Raw genomic sequence first — 23,776 nt, forward strand, 5'->3', positions numbered from 1 at the left:
TCGCGCGCTCGATCGCTGTGTGCTTCGGCCGACAATCCAAATTTCACTCCCATTCTTAACACTAACCCTAGTATTTGCTTGTAGGACAGATCACTTCTTTAAAAAAAAAATGTGTCTTTGTAGCGCAGTTCAGTATCAAGGTCTGATGATAGTTCAAAATGAACCGACATCGCGGTAAAACAAGTTCCAAGAACAGCAAAGCTAAAGAGGAGCATTCACAGAAAGAGGTCTCTAACGGAGTGGAGTCGACGCCGACCGGGCAAGATTCGGCCAAGAGGGCGAGCAGCGAGCACGTGAGGAAGCGGTGAGTCGTGCTCTCCGATCCTCCAATGAATGCTACCGCCCGGTATAATCATGAGTAGATGAATTAAATAGGCTAGATTCTATCAGTGGAACCAAAGGAAAAATCCTAAAACGATAGTGAGGAAGAGAGTTTTAGTTAATTGATTGTGTTTTTTTCTTTTGTGAGGCAACTAATGAAATGTAACATAACATTCATAATTAATGGTAACTATACACAGCCCAGTCGCCGCTGTACATACGTAGCGCGACCCCGTAGCGTATTAACAGCGTCTGGTCGGGCTATCATAATGGTAGAATTTTAGGAGCTTAGGAGGTAGGGGATGCTGGATGCATGTCTCGTGCATTTTGTGCATGGATTGATTTTTTTTTTTTAATTAATCCCACATATCTACAAATCACACCTAGGAATGTTAATCCTTAAATCATACAGATTCAAGGATGAGGGTTTCAGGCTAGAGCAGTGTTTGTTTGACATCATGCAAGCAGTAAATTCAGTGGCTATAAAGTGTGTGAGTCAGCCAGCATGCTGTCATTGAGAATGTCAATGTCACTGGCATGATGCATCTTACCTAGCTGCAGGAAAAGGGACCTGGATTCCTTTTTGCCTGTGTGAAATTGCTTCAGTTTGGAGTCATAGATTATTTGACTGATCTTTAGTTCTCTACTACAGGACTACCAATGTGGTAGATGCTATTATATGAGGAAGCTTTGAAGAATGGAACTGATTTGAGTAAACATTTGCTCAATTATTTCATTTGATTGACTAAATGTGCTCAATTGATCACTTTATTTCAAATATATGTGATTGATCAAATGAGAGGAAATTCAAGCATAGTAATATTGCTGACTACTGGTATTACTATCCATGTAGCAGAAGCAGAGTAAATAAAGAATTTCCAAAGAATGTGCTAAAATCTCTACAAAAAAAAAAAAGAAAAGAAAAAACCACTGACAATATTTTTATCCCAGCTGATGTTTTTATCTTGCATATGAAATTACATACTTCAGCCTATCCAATGCATGATGATCTGAATTCAACATGTCTTTTTCATTAAAGGACCTGTCAATGTTGTGCGGAATGCATGTTGACTTGTGCTGATTCATGATACCCTCAACCTATTTAACCGGTATGTGGCAAAACAGATATCCAAATATGTTCCATACATTTACAATGATTTTCTACTATTTTCCTTCAGATAACTTGGGTATAAAAAAAAAAAAATCCAATGCGATATTCTGCTTGTTATCTCATCTGTCAATCATTGCTGAAGTATTGGTATGATTAACAAAAAAACATAGGAATGCGCCTTCCCTGAGATCAAGCATATATAAACTTGCATGTTCCCCTGCGATGTTTTTTTTTTTTTTTTTTTAACACAGTAGAACATTGAAACGTGCAAGTTCTGCTCAGATGAGTGGAAGGTGTATTCCTATGTCTTTTGTTAAACATATTAGTACTTTGGCAGTGATTGACAGATAATGTCATGAGCAGAATATTTGTGAGGAAGGTTTTTGTGCGCATATCCAAGTGATCTGAAGAAAAATAGTAGAAAATTATCATAAAATGGAATGTATCTAGATATTCAATTTGCAATGTAAGTGATGGTAAGGTTATCATGAATCAACAGACAACACAAATCAAGATGCATTATTTGTGCACATCATTACATATAGTCCCTTTAAAAAGCAAATAAAAAACAAACAGTATCATGATGCTTAGAACTTGGGATATCTGACATTAAACCCCCCACCACCTCCATCCTGCAGTTCTATCAACATTCTATCTATATTGGTTGCGGGACTAAAAGATTTATATGATAATGTACTTGGAACGGTTTGTCAAAGAATAATGCATCCCTGACATTATTTTTATAAATTTTCAAATTATATTTTGTCTTTTTGTCGCAACTTTCTGCCTTTCAGGAAGAGGGCCATCATTTGGTCATGGACTTGGAAAATTTGCGTCGTGAATTCCTTCCTGTTTTATTTAATTGTGCCCATCCTTATCCTGTGTATACCAGACATTGCTTCCCAGCTCATCTTTCTTAGCTATGGTGAGTCCAAAATTCAACATCTCTACTTTGTCATACAAATGTGAAGGATGATTTTTCGTAAGAGAAAGTTTTCATTTGTATGAATTAGGGAAAGATTAAACCAATGGGTCATTACTGATTTTAGAGATATCCACAAATGCAAATAGAAATTTTTAGCCATTTAAATACGGTATGTTGCAATTTATCAATCATGGCTTTCACGTGGCAGATTAGATTACATGTGTGTATTTCTGTGGCATCATTTGTGATTTACCATTGATTTGAGCGTATATCCATATGGTCTGTTAAAACATCCTTGTGCAAATGAATTTTTGCTTTAATTTGTTTTGATTTAGAAGGATTATTTCATGGATCAAGACTAGTTTTAATCATTAACCCTCTTTTGTATGTATGTGTTCTTTATTTGAATTTGTTCAGTGATTTGAAGTCAAACAAACCATGATAAAACAGTTATACAAAAATGTATTCACTCATTGATACTCCTTGATGGCATACAGACATACCTCTTGCAATATAATAATAATAATCATCATCAGCATCATCATAATCATACAAATAAATGATTAGCATCTCATTGACATGCCGTGATGAAGTTAATTAAACCAAAATCTGATTCATGTCTTTCTGATATATATGTATATATATATATATTATATATATACATATGTATATCTATATATGAGATATGCAATGACATTTTTTTTTTTCACTCAAGTGCACACATAAGCACACAAACACACACACACACACACACATAACAGCAGGAGCAGATGGTTCAGTGATTTTGAAGAGGGAAGCCAACAGTGGTTTAGGTGTTGAAAGTTGTTTTTTTTTTTGCTTTTAGATATTAGTTATACACCTACTTAGATATTTTTTAAAGAAAGAAATACAAATTCTTGTAAATTTCAACTGATCTTTGAAATTTACAAGAACTTTTTATCATCATTTCTGCAGTAGTAAATTTTACAAAAGTTACAAATCTTCATTACATTGGGAATTGTGTTGCAGACAGTCTCTATGTAGAATACATGCATGTTTGCACGTATTGCAGAGTAAATTTCAGTGATGCCCTTGGATGCTGTGCATATTTACACTTTATACTTGTCACTATCTGTCCGGTCATGGTGTTTACATCCTATCAGATCTTGATGTCTTTCTGTGCACCTGTCTTCATAATTTTTGTTGCTCTTTTTTTTTTTCTGTTGATCTGTTTAATGATTAAACAGATCAGAGAACCTAATTCTTGACCCAGTATCCTAATTCTGTCATTTACTTGCATCTTATTTCTTACTTTTTTTCTACAAATACTGAAGTAGCAATATTGGCAGCACCTGAGACTATCAAATGCTGCAATTTTACATGGTTACATTTAACTTTAGCTTGAAATTGTGTCATAGGTCAAAATAATGTTGCAAATCATGATTTCTTTTTCACAGAACTGTATTCGACATAGCTTCATAAGCTCAGTACATAAATGAAGTGTGATAGGAAAGTTAACCGTAAGATTTGAGTCAGAGTGTGATGAAGGTACAGGTCTAAGGTAAAATTTCCAATTTATTTTTAATGTAGTAATGTAGTAATTTTTACACAAGGTTCCACACTATCCTTTATCTTTAATGGCCCAACAATAACATGTAATGGTCAAATGAAGAAAAACATAAGAATATAATAATTCAATAAAATATCAAAATAATGCAATAAGATGTGATAATTATGTAAAAATGGGAAGGTATTATAAAGTGCTTTAAACACAACTGTACTTTGAGAAAGGAGTAAGAAAGAAATATTTTAGAAATGAAATCATTCAATAAAATGTGTAGATTCCAGAGTTCACAGTTCACAGAGTCTAACACACTATCTCCATTGTTGAATTGATGCATAAACATAATTTTCCATGACACTGTATAGTGATATAATTTTGTTTAAGATAGGAGTTTACTCACGTTTCTATTATGGAATATGGATAAAAGTTTTGCTATGGAATTTGGCCATTTGGAAAATAATATAGCCAAATTCAACCATAAAATACAATGTAGATCAAGATTGGCCTTGAAGACTAGCAGGGATCTGGCAACTTGGGTCATGTCAGTGAGTTGAAGTGTGTGTAGTTATCAAGCACTGAGCCATATTCTCCCCTTTTCTACCCTTCTATGGATGAGAACAATGCATAAGCACTATGTACACACACAAATTCTTGGTGGCCCAATCAGGCCACCAAAACATATCATTTCTTTAAAAGTGTTGTCCCAACATCTATTTCTGGTGGCCCCAGGCCACCATTAATATTTGGCATTATTTTATTGTAAACTTGACTTAATTATAGAGAGTTGCAATACAGTCAACCAGTAAGATTAGATATGATGAAAGTCTGTGTGGTATGACCCCTATAACTTAAATATATGGTCTAGACACAGCGGATTTGTAAATTTCAGTCCTGATGAAGACTTTGCTCCAGTTTTAAACATATTAACATTTGTCATATTTTCTGTTTCAAGAACAATATGATGTGTTTAGCATCATACTTCAAGTATTGATAGTTCTGTTACATTGTGGTGTTATCTGACAGTTCGATGTCCAATCTTCCGAAATTACCACGACCCACAGACTTATGGCTTGGCAGGAGCTAGGAATTTTTACTTACCCTCAACAGATGGTGTAACACTTGGTGTTTGGTAAGTCTACAGAACTAAATTAATTGCTTTTCTCAATGTCAATGCTTGGACATTAATGGTTTCAAGAGCTTATTAGAGCACACAAATATGATAACTTAAATCTCACCCTAATTGCATTAAACTACTGAGCTTTGTTTGCTCAAACCTTTATGGAGTTTGTTTCTCTGAGTTGTTCTTCATCAAATGAATAAGAAAGAAAAGAAGAAACAGCACTGAGATACCCTTTCCCATGGTAGTTTTTGTGAATAATTGACAAAATAGCCTGCCATCCCCTTCTGGCTCTGTCCTGATTTGTTGGCATTTTCAAATTTTGAGGACAGGGATGCTTGTATCCTGAAGAGGTTTGTTGTGTCCAGTGTACGGTGTAAGTTGTCACACGCTGTGCTGTACCTAAAAATATGTCAGCTAGCCGTTCGATCCTGTTTACAGACCAAGCACTATTGCCACCAAGAACTGTCCTGACAATCAACAGGCAGAGAGATATTCAATTTCGCACATGTACAGATTGATTTTATAGTTACCTACCATCCTCTTTGCTTACCATCCTGAAATCGAAAGCTCCCAAGAAATTGTGATTTTACCCCTGAATTCCTCTCTCTCTCATTCTATATACACTAACCATGATCACACAAACTTTGAATGCTGCAGGCAGGTATTACCGCATGGCGTTGCACCGGAAAACGGAGCTGGTGAGATACCAGCAGAATTCTTTGATGCTGCACTCGGGGACGACAGACCTGTGGTCATGTATTGCCATGGCAACTCAGGATCAAGGTACCAGCACCTAGTGTAGCCAAGTCTCCAGCATGTGTGAGGGATTAAGTGGAGTCAGTGCTTGGTTCAAAAGACAAGTGATATGAGGGTTGATTGTACCACAGCACTCAATGTTCAGTTTTGAATGAACAGTAAAGTGCACTGATAGAAATTGTGTGTCCATCACCAAAACCAGCTGATGTTGTATCACACCCAGACAACCAAGCCACACAATGCTTACTGAGATTGAGATTGAAATGAATTAGATAAGTTATCACAAGTTACTTTTATATTACATGTACTTAGAATAACTTGTGTTTTTGTTTGTTTGCTTGCTTGTTTGTATTTGAAAAATTTTATGACTTTCACTACTGTCTTTGACATCAGTGCACATGTCACAAATGCATATGAAGGAGCTGCAAGAGACTGGCCTTTAACTTTCACAATCATTGAATATAATTTCACCAATTTGTTATACCCACTTTTGCCTCTAAAGGAGGATGCATTTCACAGAGCTTTCAAGGAATAATAGTGTGGGTACCGCAAATATTGGTTTTGTGCATATGTTTATTCCATATTATACCTGCAGGGATGATTCATGCAATGAATGGTGATTTAGTTTTCTACAAAAAGAAGTATCTTACTCTTTGTTTTTCTCACTTCCTTCTTTTTGTGAATCACAGAGCCAATCCTCACAGAGTAGAAGTGTACAAGGTGTTGTCAAACTTGGGCTATCATGTCATTGCAGTTGATTACAGGGGTGAGTAGGGGACAGTTCCTAATCAACAAGCACTGAAAACATAAGTTATTGTGCGACTTAGATTTAAGCCCCTTCATTTCATTCTTTTTGTGATGACAAAGTCTCGGCCTGAATTGTGTCTTTAATGAGTTTAGCTTGTAATTAAAAGGAAAGTAAAATACCTCAAATATTTTCAGGAAGGAGTTTTCCATAAAAATCTAGAAAATATCTCAAGCCTTTTATGTCCACGAACTTTATGAAGTGTTAGCAGTAATCTGTCATTTCACCTTGATCGTACAGGCACATTTCATAAATTAATCTGTAGATCTAACTTTTAATTTTATAATCATGATCATGAATTTGAGTATCATATGCAACCTTTTGATCACATTGCATGTAAGTAAACTCAGCAACCATGTTATGAACTCAAATCTTCATTTACGGGCAGCCAGGGGAGATGAAGAGTCAGTCTTATCTAATGACAATGAACTTCAGATCTTAACCCCTCCACGCCTGGTGAGGTGCCCCCAAAATGTCATGATTTGAATATTAATTATCAAGAATTATGTCAAAAGAGGTTAAAAAGGGGGCTAAGAATATTCCTCAGTCCACTTTCAATAAGTTACACAAAAGAACTAGTTGGTAATCTATCATGGTAATTAATGTCAATGCAAAATTATTTTTCTGTAAAAATATTAGTAGGGGGGGGGGAGGAGAGGGGAGTCACCATACTACTGTTCTCATCAAATTTTGTTAGAATCTTAAATAGTGAACTGATTACTAATGTTTTGTTTGTTGTTGTTGTTTTGGGGGGTTTTTTGTCCTTATAACCAGCAAAAGTATGAGTGGTATGGTTATTGCTATCACTTGATCACTATTATTGATGCCACCATTTCTTGTAGCCATTAAATTGAATCAATATATCCATGCATGTTATGTTCACCACAATAGTAACAATTGACAAAGAAACTTTACTTTACTTTCTTGACAATCACAAACAAGTCACTCGATTTCTTCAATGCTTCTGAAATATACATATTAATTGAGCAGAGCATTAAAATGCACTTAACAGCATGAAATTCAGCATTGTTACATTAATTTGTTTTGTTTTGTTTTTGTATCCACATTTGTCACTCAACTTAAGGGTATGGAGATTCATCCAGCTACACCACACCCGAGGGTATTCATGATGATGTTCTCACTGTTTACCGATGGCTGAGAGCTAAAACAGGGGACTCCCCTTTTTATTTATGGGGACATTCCCTTGGCACTGGGTGAGTGTTGTCATATCCTACATCATTGAAACTGAACAATTTGAAAAGTCAACAAATATTATAAAATGCTAACTTGCATGTTTGCAAATATTTGCAGTTTGTTGTTGCTTGATAATCAAAAGTTTAGAACTTTGATTTGATTGAAGTGTTACATTTTGATAGATCTTTTAAGAGTGGCCACTTGATAAAAGTATGATGTACTGTTTATTAGGTGATCCGAGTATCCTCTCGGATCACCTTCTGTATCTGTACGGATTCTTTGTTGGTTCTTCTTCTTCTTCTTCTTTATTTCTGGACAAAAGTTGTGTAGAGGTTAGCTCAGAAAGTCCTCTTGCTATCAATTTCAAAATTATACCGTATATGTATCATGTCCCAAAGACGACAGATCTAATGTATCCTAGTGATCAGTCGACCGTGACGTCACTATGACGTCATTATATGAAAACACATTCTCAATCATATCTCATTGATGGAATAGAATTTTTCAATGAAATTTACATCACATATATTTCAAGTTATGCGCATTCTAATCATATTCTCAAAATTTATATTTTCTCTTAAAACGTGCGCGTACGCGCGCGTTGAAATAGTTGTATGCTCAAATCGAGCTCAAATTTTTTTTTGCACACGTTTCAGACCATTTGGAGCATTTTTTGAAAAATTTACAAAATCGGACGGACGCGTACACGCGCACGCATATACGCACGCACAACTCATATGCAGTAGAAATTTCCCGTTTTTTCACACGGATCGGGTGTCTGAAATGTCAAGGAATATTTCTACCAAGTTTCAAGTCAATCCGACTCAATATGACGTCATACGGGCCCGTCAAAGTTGAAATGCCGCGCGCGTGTCAATGGCGATATACAGTGCAACTATCCCAAAAAACCGCCAATTTTAAATCCAATTTTACTCGTCAGGATGGACGGTGACCCCCCAATTTCTTTACATATTCTGAAAGCTGACTAGTTGTACATGTCATTTCATGGGTTGGCGATGCTGAAAACATGATTAAAAGATATCAAATTTCTTAATAAAATAAAAAAAGTAAATTTTCAAAATGACGTCATCAAATTTCAAGTTCACTCGAGCGTATCTCACTTATCCTTTGTCAATTTTCACCCAAATTTCAGTATGTTGTAGCTTATTAAATGCTCTTTCATTAACTTAACAACAACATTTTGATTGGATGACGGCATCACCTCGTAAAAATGGATTGAATGTAATCTTGTCAGTTTTGACCAGTTTATGTGTTATCTCTATGGGAGTGCAGTTTTTCTGGAACTGAAAATTGACATGACTGTTCTTTTCGGGCACTAGCTCACTTATGCTTCGGTGAATTACTCCCAGATTTTGATATGTTGTAGCTGAGACTTTGGGCTATCGTAAGTGTGCCCTTAATTTTTTCATACGGTGTCAGGATCACGTCCAAAAACTTGGTTGAAATTAAGGCTTATCTCCGATGTATTTTCATATTCCTTTCTTTTTGCAACTTTCTTTGCAATAACTCAAGAAAAGCATAGTCTATCACCTCCATATTTTGCACATGTTTAGTTCATGTCACGTACATTATTTCATGAAATAACAACTACTTGATCGGACACCATCTTGGGTATGTAAATTAGGGTCAAAGGTCATAAATGTTTTATCCTGTATCTTGGTGAATACATGTCCTATCTTTCCCATATTTTGCACACGCAAAGACCATGTTACATGATTTCAAAAAAAATCACCACTTTTCGCTCAGATGCCATCTTGTCTGTGCAAAGTGGGGTCAAAGGTTATATGTACTTTTTTCTCTATCTTCGTTATGACGTGTTATCTCTATGGGAGGGAAATTTTTCTAGATGCGAAAATTGACATGATTGTCTTTATCGAGCACTAGCTCACTTATCCTTCCGTGAATTTCTCCCAGATTTTAATATGTTGTAGCTGAGACTGCGCGCTATCACGAGTGTGCCCTTTGTTTTTCATATGGTGTCGGGATCACGTCAAAAAACGTGGTTGAAATTAAAGCTTATCTTAGATGTATTGAGATATTTCTTTCTGCAACTTTCTTTGCAATAACTAAAAAAGAACATACCCTATCACCCCCATATTTTGCACATGTTTAGTTCATGTCATGTACATTATTTCATAAGATAACAACTACTTGATCGGACACCATCTTGGGTATGTAAATTAGGGTCAAAGGTCATAAATGTTTCGTCCTGTATCTTCGTCAATACATGTCCTATCTTTCCCATATTTTGCACACTGAAAGGCCATGTTACAAGAATCATTTCACAAAATAACCACTTTTTGCTCAGATGCCACCTTGGCTGTGCAAAGTGGGGTCAAAGGTCAAATATACTTCATTCTGCATCTTCATTAGTGTATACGGAATTTGGTATGAAAGATGGCAGACCTGACTCCATTTTCTGAATGACAATCCAAACATCACACGGCCAATGTCCCTAAACACAGATGAAACCTGTATGGTCATGCCTAATGGGATCAGGAGTCAAATCATTGATTTTCGAATACATCAGATCACCTAATTTGTCAACTTGATGACAAATTCCAAGTCTAGTTTGTTTTGGGTTTTTTTTTTTTTTGTATTTGTTTTTAGTATTTGTCTGTTAACATGACTATTCATTTCATCCTTTTTTTTCAGAATTTCAACTGTATTTACTTCCAAGATTTGCAGAGAAGGTAAATATCTCAAGTTGAAGTCATGTATCTGCTTGAATATTTGATTCTTCAAAATTTTATCTTCTGACAAACAAGCAAACCAAAAGAAAATAGAAGACAAGTCCACATTAAACTTCATATCATAGAAGAGGAACTTTGTCATGTTCTATTACTGATAATTCACAGTTACTGCTCATTCGCGGTTATCGCACTCAAGCTTTGGAATGATTTGCCCATTCATATACGACAAGCCCCATCAGTAGAATCGTTTAAGGCACTTCTTAAAACTCATCTTTTTCCATGTTGATTCCTTCCCTAAGTTAATTTGCTGAGTGTAACCCAATTATTGTATGTGTTTATTTACTGGTACACATTTGATTTATGTCATTTTATTCTTATGTTTTAACTTGTCTGTTAGTTCTTGTTTTGTTTTTTGTTTTCAATTTTCCTTTCGTCTCTTCCCTTTTGCGCTTAGAAACACTGTATTAAGCGCATTACAGATGTAATGTATTATCATTCTTATTATTATTATTATTATTATTATTATTATTATTATTATTATTATTATTATTATTATTATTATTATTATCATTATTGTTATTATCATTATTGTTATTATTATTATTAGCAGCCACTTAAAGGCATGCATATTTTATGAACGTTGTGTTGGAACATGGTATTAAGTAGAAAGTGTCTGCGAATGACTTATGAAATCAACATTTCACAAGAGTAATGCTCTCTAACTCCACCTCCCCCCTTTTCTGTCTCTTCCCCTTCTCTCTCTCTCTCTCTCTCTCTCTCTCTCTCTCTGTGGAATCAGAGGAATGTCCTACTGGGTTAATCCTGGAAGCACCCTTCAACAACCTCCTGGATGAAACGATGAGACATCCATTCGGATTGGTAAGAATCTTTCACCTTCCCACCACCCTCTTCCTTTCATACACCCAGCTTGGAAATGAATGAGACATACACACACACCAGTATGTTTCATCCCTGTGGTTACAATCTGTTGCCTAACACCTAGTTCAATTCCTGTCTTGGTTAGCCCAGCATGAAAACTTAATCTTGAACTCTGTGGTTAAAGCTACAAGATATGTCTGATACATTGAAGACATGTAGTTTCTTCACAAATATTTTTTGCTTATGCATGCTCTCAAAGGCTTTTTAGAGGTTCCAGTAAATGACAGATATTGAAGACATGTCTGGTAATCATATGACAGGTATATTCCTGAGCTTGATGTGTTGACACTTTGTCAGATCTGCAATTGAGAAATGCATTTAGTGTTCCTTAATTTTCTTAAGATGAGCTTACTGTTTTCATCAAAATGACTTAACTGCGAAGATTTGTACATGTAACTTAAAAACATGTATTGTACGCATTTGAAATTGTTTAGAAAACTGGAAAGGTCAATTCATTGGCACATTGTGTATACATGATGTCATTGTATTTTCTTTCATTGCCTACTCTCTTCACAGCCGTGGAATATCCTACCTTACAGCAGGCTCTACTTTGATATGGCCTTCAATGTTACCGCACCACATTTTCAAAGTGACAAGAGGTAATCGTCTTTGTGTTCTACTGTAACAGAGCGGGGTCCCTTTTCATAAAGAGGTTAACTTTTATTATTAGTCACAGTGATTTAAGTTTCTGTGGCTATGATTGCAATGCTCACACCTGATCAGTTGCATAGTTAGCTGCAGTTATGTCAGTCGTTGAATATTTTTTAATTAAGGCATCCTGGCCATGACACATACTGAGATCATTACAGACATGCAGTTTTGCAACTTGAGCGCTTTATAAATATCTTTTACTCCCACATACTTTAATCAACAATCAAACAATAGGTATGTGCATGTAATTGTTATTCTGTCATAAATGACTTACCACATTGATTCACCTTGCTGGTAGATTTGAAATGGAAATGAAATAAATGCCAATAGCGGATTATAATGCCTGATCTATATGCGACCCAGAAACAATGATGTTATAAGCATGTTGGGCAACTTGGTCAGTATCTAAAACCATGGTGCATGCATGAGTTATTACATCATCATCATGTACCATGGCCTACTTTTTGAACAATTAGATTATATATGTTGCTATCCTCAAATATCCTATTCTTTGTGAAATAGCATAGGCAGTGATTAAGCAGTTTTAGCATTTAATGAGAGAAGTGCATTTACATTTACATTTTGTGTAATTGTCATCTGCGCCTCTGTCTTTGCAACAGCATTCCTCATGTGACATGCCCCATTCTCTTCCTGCATGCTGAGGATGATTGGATCGTGCCCTTTGACCTCGGCAAAAAGGTATTTATCCAAACGATTTCTTCACTCAATTGTGAATAGGTAGGTATTCTTCTGTTAGTTGATTGCTCTGATGAGGAAAAGAGGCAAGTTCTTCACGCACAAGAGCAAGAAATGTCGAGTGGTATATTTATTGTTAACCATACAGACCAACAGTGGTTACGGTGTAAGATAAGTTGACTAGAAGATAATGTAATGTACTATATTTCTCATGTAGCGAATATTTTTATGCCTCCGCCAACGAAGTGGCCGGAGGCATTATGTTTTCGGGTCGTCCGTCCGTCCGTACGTCCGTACGTCCGTCCGGCCCGTTTTGTTTTTGTCGATATCTCAAGAACCGTGTGGTGGTTTTGCATCAAACTTGGTATGAGGGTATATCCTTGGGGGATGATACTTTGTGTGGATTTTAGGGTCAAAGGTCACAGGTCACAGGTTATTTTGTGAAAAAAAAAAATTGAAATTTCATGTTTTTCTCCATATCTCGCAAATGGTTCAAGGTATCTTCATGGAACTTAGTATATATGCTTGTACCGATGGGCAGTGATAATCTAGGGAAGTTGGGGGTCATGGGTCAAAGGTCATGGGTCAAAGGTCAAGGTCAACTCCTCAAAATATAACTACTTTCCTTATATTTATGCAATGCTTGAAGGATTTTTTTAAAACTTGATGTATGCATGTATAACCCAATATATATTCTGTGGGAAGTTTCTTGCCAAAAGGTCAAAAGGTCAAAGGTCAAGTGAAAGTGCTAAATTGCACTTTTTCCTCCATATCTCAAAAATAACTCAAGGTATTGTCATGAAACTTACATATTTATGCATGTTCTACCTAACAGTGATTCTCTTTGGAACTGTGGGGTCAAAGGTCAAAGGCCAGGTTTCGATAATACTATTTTACCATTTGATACTGAAATTATACTTTTTCTCAATACCTTGAAAATTACTCAATGCATAAACTTGTAAAAGGGTCAAAAGTCAAGTGAAAATCATCAGTTCCCCCAAATACCTGCACTCTGACGTTTTAATCATTCATCCAATTGAACCTACACTGTAGTCTAGGAAAGTGTACATTCAGCACATTTGTGGCAAACCTGTCATTTTAATATTTTGCCAATTGTGTGAAACTGTCATCACACATTGTCAAGACATTGTACTATAGACCTATTAGGAGAACCATGTATTATGGCGGAGGCATACACCAGTCGCCGTAGCGACATTTCTAGTTTTTTATTTATCCAGTTGAGAGATGCAGCAAGTTTGTTCCATTGCAATGTCTCTAGTAGCCTGTAAGCCCTCGCTCATTATCTATCCTCTGTCCACATTTTAAAGGGCAAGTTCACCTTCATAGACATGTGGATTGAGTGAATGCAGCAATATTAATAGAACACATCTGTTATGTACGCGTTAATACTTATGTATGAAATAGGAGGAAAGTTGGAGAACTCAATAACACGTGTGCACGCCAAGAAGTACCCTTCCGAAGCTGTCTTTATTTCGCACTGCGCAGGCGCAGCATACACTGAAGACGTGTCAGTGCGTGACACGTGACCTGTGCTGTTCTTCATATATAACATCTCTCCCCCCTTAGCTGAAAACTCATTTATGATAAACTTCCAAATAAACCAAAAAACAAAATATTTCTTCTCAAACCACAAAACTATTATTTTTCTCATTTGAAGTAATGTCGCCAAATATTTGCATAACTGTTACTCTTTTATTTTCTTCACTTTTGTTTTCATACATTACTATTTTTTTTTATAACCCAAAATGAATTAAAATAATCACTAAACACCAAGTCCGAAAATCAAAGTCCTTAATCATGGTCAGTTCGAGTCCCTTCATTAAAATCCGTAGTAATCTGGCTTCCGTCTTTCGCGTTTGGGATACGTCTTGCGCGTCGCTTCGACTACTACTTCGTTGTCGGTTCCTGTACGCGTCTCGACAGCAACATCGTCGTTGTGATCGTGTTCGCCGTCAACTGGATGATCGTTTACCGCGTTTTCATCATGGTTGTCGACTGCATTTTCACCACGATTGTTGACTGCATTGTCGCTCTCTGCTTTGTCATCGCGAGACGCGACACTCGCATCCATCTCGACTGCTTTGTTGTTGTCTTCCTTCACGGAGTGCGTCATTCTCGCTTTCAACTGATCGATATGTCGTTTCCAGCGAAATTTCTGACCCCGGAAGACGACCTCCACCGTGTATAGCATAGGCCCTGCACGCTCGATGACGACTCCAGGCACGTATTTGTCTCCCTGCCCGTAGTTTCGCGCGTACACCGGCGCATGAACTTCGAATTCGCGAAGTGGTGGAGAACGGCGACTTTGCATTTGCGAATTTCGCTTTCCCTCGACAACTGAATCGACATCAGGCACCGCTGCCGAGAGTCGTGTTCGCAGTTGTCGTTTCATGAGCAGCTCCGCTGGCGTCTGCATCGTCGTTGAGTGCGGAGTTGTTCGGTAGCTGAGAAGGAACCGTGACAATTTCACGTGAAGAGGTCCGCTCATTTTTTTCAATGCCGCCTTCACAGTTTGGACCGCGCGCTCCGCTAGCCCGTTTGTGGCGGGATGATATGGCGCTCCTCGGATGTGCTTTACGGCATTCTTGCTCATGAATGTTGCAAACTCCTCGCTCGCAAAACACGGTCCGTTGTCGCTGACGAGCGTGTGTGGCAGACCGTGAGTGGCGAAGATTTCTCTCAGCTTGTCTATAGTCGCTTCACTGGTAGACTTCTTTGTGATCGCGACTTCCATCCACTTTGTGTGGGAATCAATGACGACAAGGAGCATTTTGCCGTCGATGGGACCGGCGTAGTCGACGTGAACGCGTGACCAAGGTTGTGACGGTCGTTCCCAGGGACACCGTGGCGCTTTTGCTGGATCGCGTTGGTGTACCTGACACTGAGCACACGATTTCACTCGCTCCTCCAACTCCTTGTCGATTTGTGGCCACCATACGTAACTGCGAGCTCTCCCTTTCATAGCCACAATTCCTGGGTGCGCAGCATGGATTTCATCTAGCATTTGTGCACGACCCTGTAGTGGTATCACAACACGAGATCCACACAATATCACACCATCTTGTACGCTCAATTCATCGCGTCTGTTGACGTATGGCTTCAGCTCATCATCTGTCGTCAGCATCCGCGTATCTGGCCATCCATGTGTCACAAAATGCCGAACTCGCGACAACGCTCGATCTTTCGATGTGAGGGCGCGTATTCGCGCTGGTGTGAGTGGTGTCTTCTCCATCGCGTCCATGAGGAGGGCAATGTCACCAGGTACGGGTACGGCTGCGATCGTAGGTGCCAGCGGAAGGCGGCTCAATGCGTCAGCATTCGCATTCGCTGCCCCCGCTTTGTGCGTTAGCTGGTAATCGTACGCTGAAAGAGTGATTGCCCAACGTACAACTCGCGGTGATGCCATGTGGGGTATTGCTTTGTTTTCTCCAAACAAACCTAAGAGAGGCTTGTGGTCAGTGGCAATTTCGAATTTCCTTCCGTAGAGATATTGGTGGAATCGTTTGACGCCAAACACGATCGCTAGTCCTTCCTTGTCTAGCTGCGAATAACCGCGTTCCGCTTTGCTCAGGGTACGCGATGTGAATCCAATGGGCCTTTCCGATCCGTCAGACATTTTGTGCGCTAGTACAGCTCCAACGCCGTACGGACTTGCATCACAGCACAAAATCAACTCTAAGCTTGGATCGAAATGAGTGAGAACACTTGCCGATTTGAGCAATTCTTTTGCCCGTGTGAACGCGTCCACATGTTCGCGTTCCCATTTCCATTTTTCGTCCTTACGAAGGAGACGGTGCAGAGGCTCTAGCGTGGTCGGAAGGTGAGGCAGGAATTTGCCGTAGTAATTCAGCATTCCCAGAAACGCTCTCAGCTCTTTGATGTTGCTGGGTGGGGGTGCATCGGTGATGGCTTTGACCTTGTCGGCGGTCGGGCTGAGTCCTTTGGACGTGATCGTGTGTCCCAGATATTGGACTTCATCTGCGAGGAAGACACATTTCTCGTGCTTGAGTCGGAGTCCTGCTTCCTCGAGAGTGTGAAGAACGCGTTCGAGGTTGGCGAGGTGATCACTGATTGATTCACCTGTGATCAGCAAGTCATCCAGATAAACAGCTACCCCTGGAATGTCCGCTAGCAAATTTTCCATTGCTCTCTGGAAGACTGACGGTGCCGTAGAAATACCGAATGGCATTCTGTTGTAATGAAACAGTCCCCGATGCGTGTTTATCGTCACAAATTCGCGAGAGTCTGGATCCAAGACTAACTGCTGGTACGCATGCGACAGGTTTAATTTCGTGAAGTGCTGTCCCTTGACTAACTTTGCGAAAAGCTCTTCAATTCGCGGTATCGGGTAGGTGTCTGATCGCAAAGCAGTGTTGATGGTTGTTTTGTAGTCACCGCATATTCTGATAGATCCATCACCTTTGACGATAGGCACTATGGGCGCCGCCCACTTCGAGTACTTGACCGGTTCCAGTATTCCTTCTCCTACGAGGCGGTTGATTTCGTCATCAACCCGGTCTCTCAGCGCGAAGGGGACTGAGCGTGCTTTGACGAACTTTGGGGGTACATTCGTGTCCACACTCAGCTCCACTTGAACACCTTTCAGTTTGCCTAACTCTGGCGCGAACAACTGCTTGTATTGCGTAAGCAGGCGGTCAAGCTTCCCCTCGGCCGTAACTGCGTTGACCGTGTGCCAATCAAGTTTGACTATGCTCAGCCAGTCTCTACCGAGCAGACTTGGACCGTTGCCCCTGACAACAAGCAACTTCGCTGACTTAGCACCTGCGTCTTGTGATGTAGCCACTCGAACATCGCACTCCCCCGCTATCTGTAGAGCTTCCCCTGTATACGTACGGAGAACCGTGGGGGTGGGGCGCAAGGTTGGTCTCTGACTTGCGTTCCACGTTTTTTTCCAAGTTCCCTCGCTAATTAGGCTGACAGAGGAACCAGTGTCAACTTGCATCCCGACTTGCTGTCCGTTGACCAGTACTGCAGTTGTTATCGGAGGAGACTTCGTTGGACTGGAAGATTTGTTGAAAATTCTATACGCTTCCTCTCCTCCGTCCTCGAGCTGATAATTTCGAGAGCCCCTTGCTTTTGTCTTTCGGTTTCGCGTCCCCCCTGGTTGGTGCGATTTGGGCTGCGCTCGGCACACAGACGAGTAGTGTCCCCGCTTACCACACTGGAAGCATTCTGCGTCCTTCGCCGGGCAGTCACTGCGTTGTTTATGGGCGGCTTGACCGCACCACCCACAGCGAGGTGTGGATTTCGGGCGTTGCGTATGAGGGTGGGGTGTCCGTTGACCCAAGGGTTTCTGCGATCGGCCACGGGAGTTTGCAAGTTTGTTTACGGTTCCCTCACCAGACTGGGTAGAACCACGTAAATCTGCCGTGTTTTTGTCCGCGATTTCGATGGCGAAGGCGAGTTTCTTTGCCTTGTCGTAATTCAGGTCGGGCTCTGCCAGCAGCCTCCTTTGAACCCGCTCATCTCGCACACCACACACCATCCTATCTCGCAGCATTTCCTTTAGCATCGAGCCAAACTCACAATAATCGGCCAATCGTTTCAGTTCAGCCAAGTACTCTGCGAGAGACTCCCTCTCTTTCTGCACCCTGGTGTTGAATTTGAATCTCTGGACTATCACCGAGGGCTTCGGTTCTCGATGATTTGTCACCAGGGTAACCAACTCAGTGTACGATAAATCTCATGGCTTTGATGGTGCACAGAGACTTGATATGAGGTTGTACATGGACGCACCGCACACACTCAAAAGTATCGAACGTTGCTTACCCCCGTCGGAGATGTCGTTCGCGGCAAAGTAATGGCTCATGCGCTCCACGTACTGAGTCCAACTGCCATCCTTGTCGTTAAACTCGCCGATACTACCAAAAGTTGCCATTTTTGGTAGACAAGAGTATAACCAAACGAATGAAGTTTATCCTCGTCGCCAATTTTGTTATGTACGCGTTAATACTTATGTATGAAATAGGAGGAAAGTTGGAGAACTCAATAACACGTGTGCACGGCAAGAAGTACCCTTCCGAAGCTGTCTTTATTTCGCACTGCGCAGGCGCAGCATACACTGAAGACGTGTCAGTGCGTGACACGTGACCTGTGCTGTTCTTCATATATAACAACATCAGCAAGAGTTTTAGGAAAATCGGACAATCTGTTTAAAAGTGATGAATTTTTGAAGTTTCTGCTTAGTCACTGCTGGATGCAAAGACTACTACAGCTTGTGATGTCACATGAGTACAACGATATAAAGAAAGCGTAAGGAAAATTAAAGACATTTTCACTTTTCTCGCATAATAAAAGAACACTTGACTTCCCTCTTTCAGATGGTAAGGGGGAATAATATTACCCTTAACATACGTCAGTGACAAGTTAGAGAAATATGCACCTTTTTCAAAAAGTAAAATTTTGTGAAATTCTCTTTATATTTTCCTTATATCGTTGTACGCATGTGACATCATACACTCTAGTAGTCTTCTCATCCAGCATTGACTATGCAGATACTTTAAAAATTCATAACTTTTAAACGGATTGTCCGATTTTCCCCAAACTTTCACTGATGTGTTCTACAAATATTGCTGCATTCACTCAATCCACATGTATATGAAGGTGAACTTGTCATTTAAGTGCTGCTAAGTCAGGATTTCTTTCCTGATTGCAAATTTATTTATGTCATTTTATTGGGCAAGGTTTGCAGTCAAGACTCTTTTTTCAGTTTTTATGAATTCAATGATTATAATGATAGTACTAGAGTTATCATTTTAAAAAGTACTGAATCTTAATATCTTAAAGTTGTGTAGGGTTGATAGATGTGTTTTAAGTTGTTGATTTTATTTCTGATTTAATCATGATTTTGCAAATTCCAAGCAAAGCTAATTGCTGTTTATATGTATCTATTCAAGCAGTATTGCAGAGTTAAAGGAAGTTTTGTAAAGTTAAAGGAAATTTTTCAAAATTGTGAAACTGTTTAATAATCATCAATGGACTCTACATATAACAAACTCCTGTGTGCCAGTTTAAAATATTTGTCAGGGCTTGCACATCAAAACAATACAATTTTTACTTCAGAAAATGGTATTTGGATACAAAGAGAGTTTGTTATATCAGTGTTTATTCTTTTAAAACTAGTGCCCACTGTACTCCAGATTTGTTTAAAAATTATTCATAAGTGCTTCTCCCTTTTTTATCCTCTTCTCATTACAGCTGTATGAAGTGGCCATGGACACAAGGCCACCCACGGCTGGACCGGTCAAATTTGTCTCATTTGGAGCAGAAGGCTTTGGCCACAAGAACATTGCTTTTTCCCCAAAGCTTCCCCCCATTCTAAGGTGAGAAAATCCACCACATACTGATAAATTCTGAAGTGCTGTTTCTGACACCCCCTGATTACATGTATTGAAATATTCCTACACATTTGGTGACATTTACAGATGTGAATTCAAATGTAATGGGAAATTGGAACATGTACAGTTAAACTCGCCTAAGTCGACGTCGCATATGTCGAATAATCGCGTAAGTCGATGATTTTAAAAAGTCCCGATTTTTCCCCATTGACTTACGTGTATTAATTCACTCACAAGTCGAATTTTGTAAGTCGAATACTCGCCTAAGTCGATGAAATTCCAAGAACACTTTCACGGAAAAACCATTGAATTCACTGTGCCTAAGTCGAATAAGATTTTATTGTGTAATAAATCACTGTCATTTATTATTCGTTATTTATAACTCATTATTATTTTGTTTGTCAGATGAGTTTGAGGTGATAAAAAAAAAGATCTAAAGTATCAAAATTCAAAGCGATCACACCGCATGCGATCGTTGAACTCTCTTCGTGTTTGGAGGTCCGCTGGTACAGCCCTAGCTGTCAGCTGTCGCGCTACGTACGTACCCGCTTGTACGTACAGCGACTGGGCTGTGTATTGCTCCACTCGCAGTAAGGCGTTCGTACAGTACACATGCGTTCATTTACATGTACAGTATAGTAAGTATTGAGCTTTGCAGTGTAGCTTGGCATTTGCAGCGCTGTGCAGTGGAGTGGTATGGATGAAGCTGCTGAGTTTTCAAAGCGGAAAGTAGGGGGAAAGTTACGGGCACGGGTAAATCAGAATTGCACCTCTACACGCATTTCAAGCCACGGTATGGTAAACTGGAATCAATCACTGCTCAAATGTCGTTCATATTCACTTCCCCAAGGTTTAACAAGGGTGTAAAGTAATTGGACCTGTGCCAATACTAATGCACTGTCCATACAAAGTTAGCCGGGGCCCTGCCGGGCGACCCGTGCTGCGGCACACCGCTCCAACTCTCGACTTCTGAGTAGACAACATACATGTACATCATGTACGTGTGTTGTATTACTGTAAGCAGGGAGGTGAGACACCTCCCTCCTGTAAGTCGATTTTTTTTCGACTTACGCACAAGTCGAAAATCGCCTAAGTCGATGTGTTTTGCTCAGTCCCGAGAAGATCGACTTATGCGAGTTTAACTGTACCATAAAGCATGAAGGAAATAATGAGAATTAAAAAAAAAAAAATTGGAAATTGTAATGCATTTGTCAAAGGAGCTGTTTATACATCAACAGTACTATTGCTAATTGCAAACAAGTTAACGTCTTACAAAGATGTCACTTAGTGCATAATTTGCAAATGGCACATTTAATTTGTGAAGTGTTCCTGTTTTGTCATGTAGTATTGTCACCATATTCATACAGATGTTTTGATTTGAATTTGTGAACACTCCTCTGCATTTCTTTCAGGGACTTCATCAAGTAGGATTTCTTCATTTGATGACACCCACTTGACTGACTTCATGCCCTTTTAATAAATGTGTGTGTAATACCTTAGCATGCAAACAGGTAATAGTGTTCTTTGGTGCTTGCTGCTGCTCTGTAAGACTCAGTGACTTTAAGATGTTAATGGAATTGAATTATATGATATTATTTTGTGTTAAAATGAATATTTGCAATGGTGTATGATGTGCTTTTAAGATCACTGTTTGATGCAGTAATTCTACATTTTATTTTTGACCTTGTGAAGGCAAGACATGTAATACGTGTGTGTATGGATCATGAAGCAAAGAACTTTTATCAGTAATTTTGCTTCATGGAAGTAGCTAGCAAAAACAAAGAAATGTATATGGTATGTAGGTGAAGGCAAGCATATCTTCATCCTACCTGGAAGAGGTAATACACATCCAACAATGTTTTGTTGATTTTGCAGCATATTTGATGCTTTCAGCAACATTGAAGTACAACAGAGTTGTCAGTATGTACATGAGTTCTTGATGCAAACCAATGTACTGCTCCTCTACTGGTGAAACCACCATGTGTGTGCAATAACTGTGCTTCTGTTGCAAGCATTTCTCTGAGTCAGGGAGATAATATGTGACCCGCCACAACAAAAGGATTCGAAAGTCGCTGATGGCTAAGCTGAGAAAATTGAGTGTGAAGTCAGATCAAAATCGGTCAAAACGATCGGATGTCTGTTTTTGGCATGATTCTGTAGTTTAATGTATCGTCTATCATCTGCCGAAATTTCAAAGCTAAATGATTACAGGAAAGGCAAGAAATTAGCGTTTTTCTGGGCCAAGATTTTCAGACTTTCAACGGAACAGAAATGTGTCCGAAGATTTATATTAAGCGCCACAGAGAGAGTCCTCCCCTAGCAACAAGGGAGTGATCTTATTGGTCAGTGCGTGGCATCCTGGTTACTGATTGGTCATGTGTAGACCGCTGGCGCTAAGCTTGAATGAACATCGTGGAGGTTGCTAAGAGCATACTTTCTATTGTCAAGAGGTGAAAACTGTCTTGCCTCCCCTTGATCACGAATGCGTCAGAAGGAAAACCTTGACAGCGGTTTTCTCGAAACACTGATTTCCTAACCCACCCGACATGCGCTAATAAAATCATTGATATCTCCGCAATTGAGTACTTTTATGAGTCGTGTTATATATGAACTTCAAGTGGAAGAGTAAGGGAATAATGTCATGTCAATTTCAGAAAATCGACCTTCCCCGACTTTTGGATCCTTTTGTGGCAGCGGGTCACATATTGTCCAAAGTGAATGTATAAATCATGTGGCACAAACGGTAGTTTGGTTTTGCACAAATTTTAATGAATGCAGGGAAGCAGCTTGTTAAGTCTTATTCAATTTTATGAGAATAAGTGTCTCTCTTTCTAAAAAATTAGTTAGCTTAAAACATAGTGCAATAGTATCTTATAATTTCATGTAAAGGCCAATGTTCGTACAAACATACTAATCGAGTAGTGAGAGAAAATTGAGGTGGGGGTTGGGAATTAGCTGGCTTGTGAGTTGAAAGCAATTTTCTTGTTCAGAACTAGAAATCCCTTCCCACCTTTCAAAAACAGATGTGGCATGATACTTTGCAGTAGATACCAAAGGTATTAGTGATTACTTTTGAAAATCTTTACATGTAACACATAAAATTCTAATAACATACAAAAGACCTTGTGTATTGAAAAAGTCAGGAATAAAACAGTCTAAACGAATGACAGAATTGAATACTCTATACAGTTGTATATTTATAGGACTTAGTACAATTTTCATAAGGTGATACACCATAAATGACTGGCTCAAAATTATAATCCTTAATTTTGACAAAGAAGTTTATTGATTGCGCTTATAACATGATGTGTACTTGAATTGAGGACAAAGCAGATACATAGATTGCTTTGTACGTTTTAGTGATGTCAAACGATTAGGGCATTCAAAAAAAAAAAAAGAATATATATATATATATATATATATATATATATATATATATATATATATATATACAGTGTATATGACTAGATATTTAACAATGGCAATAATGGCAATCAAGCAAAGAAACAAATTAATCAGTGCAGTCTGGTGCAGAGGTGTGTACATAATGTCACTTTAGATGCATGCTAGACATTTACAGTGCATGTACTTCAATCTCCACCTTATTGCTATTGTAGTGTTT

At 38.9% G+C, this 23,776-nt stretch overlaps 1 protein-coding gene across 1 annotated transcript; it reads left to right on the plus strand.

Moving 5' to 3' along the window:
* The first annotated feature begins 158 nt into the window (after positions 1 to 158).
* Positions 159 to 22,198, plus strand: LOC140234421 (lysophosphatidylserine lipase ABHD12-like). The gene is made up of 12 exons (XM_072314470.1): positions 159 to 304; positions 2,227 to 2,357; positions 4,924 to 5,029; positions 5,678 to 5,803; positions 6,466 to 6,542; positions 7,666 to 7,795; positions 10,452 to 10,489; positions 11,289 to 11,368; positions 11,945 to 12,027; positions 12,700 to 12,778; positions 20,015 to 20,139; positions 21,567 to 22,198. Exons 1-12 carry the CDS (start codon positions 159 to 161, stop codon positions 21,580 to 21,582), a joined length of 1,137 nt encoding a protein of 378 aa, XP_072170571.1. The 3' UTR covers positions 21,583 to 22,198.
* Positions 22,199 to 23,776: the final 1,578 nt, after the last annotated feature.

This window comes from Diadema setosum, chromosome 1, assembly GCF_964275005.1.
Source record: "Diadema setosum chromosome 1, eeDiaSeto1, whole genome shotgun sequence".
Taxonomy (NCBI): domain Eukaryota; kingdom Metazoa; phylum Echinodermata; class Echinoidea; order Diadematoida; family Diadematidae; genus Diadema; species Diadema setosum.

Coding starts and splice junctions, on each gene's coding strand:
- LOC140234421 (XM_072314470.1), top strand. CDS start 159: ATGAACCGACATCGCGGTAAAACAAGTTCCAAGAACAGCAAAGCTAAA. Junction 2,358..4,923: donor GCTCATCTTTCTTAGCTATG/GTGAGTCCAAAA, acceptor GTTATCTGACAG/TTCGATGTCCAATCTTCCGA. Junction 5,030..5,677: donor GGTGTAACACTTGGTGTTTG/GTAAGTCTACAG, acceptor TGAATGCTGCAG/GCAGGTATTACCGCATGGCG.